Source organism: Otolemur garnettii, unplaced genomic scaffold (genome assembly GCF_000181295.1).
Source record: "Otolemur garnettii isolate 467f Iridium unplaced genomic scaffold, OtoGar3 scaffold00025, whole genome shotgun sequence".
NCBI classification, from domain to species: domain Eukaryota; kingdom Metazoa; phylum Chordata; class Mammalia; order Primates; family Galagidae; genus Otolemur; species Otolemur garnettii.
In genome coordinates, this window is record NW_003852420.1 from 12,429,233 (window position 1) to 12,434,721 (window position 5,489).

Here is a 5,489-nt window from a genome sequence, read left to right on the forward strand (position 1 = left end):
ACCAGACCAATAACTCTGTTCCCTTCTTTGGACACATCTCACATGCCTGCCATTTATATTGTGAGAGCTGTGTGCCGTCCCAGCCTTGGCAGCCCATGTAAGGGAAGGCATACCTCTCCCAGAGACGAGGCAGGAGGGCCCAGGCCTACCTGCTGTCCTCAGCAGCCAGGGCGCACTGAGGTTGGTCAGAGATGACAGAGTGGAGGCCTCCGAGATTCCCAGGCCTCCTGCTGCCCTCCCAACATCAGCCACCGCGGGCTAGGGAGGGTGAAGCTGCAGGGCCTGTGGGAGGGCTGTCCCTACCCCTCTGACAGAGCCTGGACCGAGGACCCGTGCTCCCTAATGCCAGCCTGTTTCACTCCTTGATTCACCAGAGCAGCCTGGGAGCATCTCGGGCCCCGAATGTGCCTCCTGCAGGAGAATCTTTTCCCCCTACTGCAAAAAGGAGCCGGTGTACCAGCTTCCCTGCGGCCACCTCCTGTGCCGCCCCTGCCTGGGTGAGAAGCAGCGCGCCCTGCCCATGACGTGCACAGCCTGCCAGCAGCCAGTTGCCAGCCAGGACATGCTGCGGGTCCACTTCTGAGTGACCAGCCCCCGCTGGAGAAGACCAGGGCTGGCAAGAGCAGCGGGTGGCAGGAGCCAGGTCTCAGCTCCCCTGAGGTGTGGCCAGGTCCCAGGCACACAGCTGCCTTCTCTTTTCCAGGGGGCTTTCCTTTGTCACCTCACAGTGTAGCACAGGCCCAGAGTGGGTGTGGGGCCACTCTGCTCCTGTTCAAGTGGCAATAGGATGACAAAGCCATAGGTTGTGCTGGGAGGCGTGAGCATGATGACCTGGGCCTCCTTCTGCTGAGCCTAGGACCTGCTGGAGCCAGCCCACCCTGGGCAGGGGCCCCTGCTGACACCCCTTCCAGCAGGGTGGTGTGAACGGTGTACAGTACCCCGTGGCTCCCATGTCCTAGAAAGCCATGGCCTTCAGGTGTCCAGACGTGAACATGGGGGTCTGAGCTGGGCCTACCCCAGTCCCCCACTGGCTGACCATTCCGAGCCTTAATCAAGTGATGGTTGTCATCTCCTGTGGGCCTGTCTGGTCATGCTTCTGTCCCCTACCTACACCCACACAGCTAGGACTGCCACAGGGCCTCAGGAACAGTGGCTGCGTCACTGTGCCCTGTCAGGCTGTAATTCACAACAGTGGCCTGAGAGGACCAAAGCTCAAGTTTTCAGTTCCACCTAGGGCTAGAGTCCAGAATCCCTCAGGGGTGAGGCCCAGGGAGTATGTGCAGGTTGGGGGCCAAGAGCTTCCCTGAGCAAGGGGCCAGCACCCACTCAGCTGGCCCCTGATGCTGCTCTCTGGAGGGATAGTACCTTTTCCCAGCAGCCCATTTCAGGAAAAACAGTTGTTCATGGTTTTTTTTTTTCAATCCAAGCTTAATTTTATGGGGTCCCAGTGGAAAATATGTGTCCCTATAAATGTTGACTGTATCAAAGAGCTTCCAATCACTCAAGAATGTCAGTAGGAAAATATACGGGGCCATCCCTGCTGCCTGTGAGCAGGTTTGGGAAGGAGCAGCCTAGAGACACTTGATAGCTTATTTTATCTTGAGTTTATCTCATGCACCTGTGACAGGTCATGGCTGCACATTCCTGGTCCTTTCAGGATGCCCTGGGCTTCAGTCCAGACCCAGGAATTACCACCTCTGGGGTGGGGTCTGGCTACCTTTTGTGAGAGTTCCCAGGGGATTTGCCCAAAAGCTGGCTGCTGAGATGCACTCTCCCCTCCAATTCCCATAGCACTAACCTTGACCCAGCACTCACCTGAGACTTAAGGGTCTGCATTGATGGCCTGCCCTGCCCTCCTGTGTGCCCTTTTTTAGAAAAAAATTTGTGCCCTGCTAGAATCTTGCCTTCCCCTCCCTGTGAGCTTGTCTTTTAGAAAAGACCCAGAGGGTGGCAAATCTCTTCTTTGGTTGTGGGGAACCTAAAGTACTTGTCATGGTCTTAGGGTAACAGCCTGGCTCTCCTCCTAAGGCTCTGATTTCTGGGAGCCCTTCTCTCTGGGGACATCTGTCTACCAGGAGCTGCCAATGTGGGGTGCGTGTCAGTGCAGAGCACCCAGACCGGGTCAGAGCTGCTGCCTCTGCAGCCCCGGAGCTGGAGCTGCTGCCTGGACCTCCCCCAGGGCCTGGTGATCTGCATTTCCAACAGCTTCTCCTCCCCAGGCTATACTGGTGGAAAACCAGGCATGGGAGCCACCAGGGTAGGCAGGACCTGTCCTAGGGCCAGGTAGAGACTCACCCGTGTCCTTGGAAGTCTTTCCACTTTTATCTAATTTTCAAATGTCTTCCAAAAGAGCGTGGTGTTTTCTCTACCCTTGCCAGAATTGTGCTAAGCACTCCTGGGCTTCTTTCTCTGTCCCCCCTAGAATATGGGAATAACATTTCTCTTGCTCTCACCTTGTCTGAGGGTAGTTTATTTCTCATCAGAGCCCAAGGCCAGGCACAGGCAGCTCCCAGCAGATAGAGTGGAGCCGAAGTGACTGAGACACACAGGACTCCAAAGCCCTGCAGTGTCCCCATTGTCCTCCAGAGACTGTCCACACCCTAGTCTGATCATAGGTTCTTTGGGGGCACATTTCTCTTCTCTGTCCTGTGTCATTTACTTGATGGAAGAACGGAGTTCCTTAGGGCCATGGGCACTGGGATCCCCTCAGTGAGCAGGAGGCCCTTCCACAGCTATGTGAGGGGAAGGGGCCCAGGGGCTCCAGTCTCTACATCTCCACTGGCAACGTGCAAAGGTGTGGCCTGGCCATCTGCTGTTGGAACCAGGGCTCTGGCCCAGGCTTGTCCTCCCTGAAAGGGGCTGGGTCACTTGGACTCTGCCCCCCACACCCTCAGCCCGGAGCTGGCAGAGGGCAGTCGGGTCAGAGTCAGTTCTGAAGGCAGAAGAAATAGAAGAACCAGATGGCCAGGCAGAGGAGGAGGAGCTGCTCAGTGGTCACAGCGCCCTCTGCCGGCCGGCAGAGGAGCTGCCGGGCCCTGTGGTACCTGGGGCTGAGCAGGTTCTCCCAGCCCCACACCTGTCCTGCCGCCTCCTGTAAGTTTCCAGCTCGAGGCCACTGAGAGGCTGGGCGCTTTTTCATCCCCCAGGAAACAGGGTCTTGTGACGCTGTGGCTGGTGTAAGTAGGTCTGCAGACAAAGAGACCTGCCCCTGGAGGAAATTGCTGGCCACTGCTGGGCTGCAAGGCTGCTGCTGGGCCTCCTGCCTGTGGTATTGTGACTCTGCTGGGCTGCTGCCATTGTGAGGACCAGTGGGGTGGGGTCCCTGCTTCAGGGAGCAGATGTCTGGAGATGACTCCCAACTACTTGCCCCCTCCCAAGTCCCTGGGCCTCACCTGGCCTCTGTCACCTGGCCTTGGCAGGGTCTTCCCTTCCAGTGCTGAGTGGGAAGGCGGAAGTGGCTGGCTTGGGAAGGAGCCGAGGCTATACTGTCTGATGTAGTAGCCACTAGTCAGATGTGGTTATTTAAATTAACTAAAAGTAAAATTTAAAACTTAGTCATTTGTCACACCAGCAATATTTCAAGTGCCTGACAGTCATGTGTGGCTACGGGGTTTGGGCCATAATCCTCCCAAAACACAATCCTGAACACCACTCTCCCAAACGTCTGGAGTACATGTTGTTCGTGATTGGCCTTGAGAGTGCGAGTACTGACAGCCATGGTATTGGAGGACAGATATAGAACATCTCCACCATCCCAGGAAGTCCCATTTGACAGCACTGGGCTGAAGTATGAACTTGGTGGGACTGGCCCTGCGGTTCCTCTGCCATCTTATGAACTATCCCCTCGGGAGAGTAGGGAGGCACTCCTTCATGGGGGCAAGAGCCTAAATCAGATAGGCTTTTTTTTTTTTTTTTTGAGACAGAGCCTCAAGCTGTCACCCTGGGTAGAGTGCCGTGGCCTCACAGCTCACAGCAACTTCCAACTCCTGGGCTCAAGCGAGTCTCCTGCCTCTGCCTCCCAAGTAGCTGGGACTACAGGCACCTGCCACAACGCCTGGCTATTTTTTGGTTGCAGCCATCATTGTTGTTTGGCGGGCCCAGGCTGGATTCGAATCTGCCACCTTAGGTGTATGTGGCTGGCGCCTTAGCCACTTGAGCCTTAGGCGCCGAGCCAATCAGATAGGCTTGAACCTCACCTGTCCCCCAACATACATACACAGAAGCTAGGCAGAGGCCGCACACCTGAGCACGACCCTGCTGCAGGCATGCCCTCCCTTGCAAAGGAGAGTGTGAAGGGTGACTCGATCTCCAGAGTGGCACAGGCTGTGGGCATGGCCTGGTGGAACCTGCTGCATCTTCAGGTGTATGTAACCCACAGAGCTGACCCTGTGGCTCAGACAGAGAGTGAACCTTGTATGCTATAGCCAGAATACTACCTTACATTGTAGAGTCCCTTAGCAACCCTTCCTAAAGGTCTTTTGACGGCCTCCCTCATGGCTTCCTTGCAGCTGCTGTCCCTCTAGTAACTGGGCTTGGGGCTAGATCAGGGACAACTGGATGTCCAGGCCTCCTCTGTGCCCATGGGGCCCTGTCATCTGGACCCCTGGCAAATCAGAGGCCCTTCCCGTCCAGCCCCAGCCTCTCTGCTGTAGACACCCGTGCCCTGCACACAGGAGACCACCGCTCTGAGCTCCCTGAGTGGTGGGTGCTACCCCAGCATTCTGTAAGGAAGTTTTCCTGGGTACCTATCCTGATTCTCTTGTGCTGGATTTATTTTATTTCCAGCAGAGCTGAAGGAAATCCAGTTGCCATGTGCAATTCTGCGCGGGCCCAATTTTGAGCAAGGATAAGGCAAGAGAGGATTCAGGAAATGGGAGGAAGGGCCTGGATGTATTCAGATGTGGGATGGGGGAGCCAAGCTCTAGCCCATGGGGGTCATGTGAGAATTTTCTTTAGCCATCCCATCCTTTTGTTATCATTAATTTTATGCATTGATGTAAGAGAACATAATCTGTACTAAGTTGATTTTTTTGGAACCACCTTCTTTTTGTGGCAGGTACATAGCTGGCTTTGTGAATGTTATGTGCTCCCCCAAAAAACACTTATCCTCTAGTTATTGGGTGTAACATCTGTACATCCGTTCCTTCACAGTTACGATGGTGTTGTTAAAAGCTGTTTGTCTTTGTTCATTCTGTTTGATTGGTTTGAGGGGCATATTGAAACTCTCCAGGTAGGGCGGCACGCCTGAGGCTCAGTGGGTAAGGCACTGGCCCCATATACTGAGGGTGGAGGGTTCGAACTCAGCCCCAGCCAAACTGCAACAAACTGCAATGCCTGTCTGGGTGTTGTGGCGGGTGTCTGTAGTTCCAGCTACTTGGCAGGCCAAGGCAAGAATCACCTAAGTCCAGGAGTTGGAGGTTGCTGTGTGGTAGGATACCACAGAACTCTACTGAGGGCAATAAAGTGAGATTTTATCTCTAAAAATAAAA

The 5,489-nt window shown here is 54.9% G+C and overlaps 1 protein-coding gene across 1 annotated transcript in view; it reads left to right on the forward strand.

The window, feature by feature from the left end:
- UBOX5 (U-box domain containing 5) overlaps positions 1-735 on the forward strand; it is a 100,664-nt gene extending 99,929 nt beyond the window's left edge. Inside the window, exon 5 of the mRNA XM_003788056.3 lies at positions 375-735. Coding sequence (XP_003788104.1) covers positions 375-583 — 209 coding nt within the window. The 3' untranslated portion in view covers positions 584-735. The remainder of the gene's footprint in view (positions 1-374) is intronic.
- Positions 736-5,489: the final 4,754 nt, after the last annotated feature.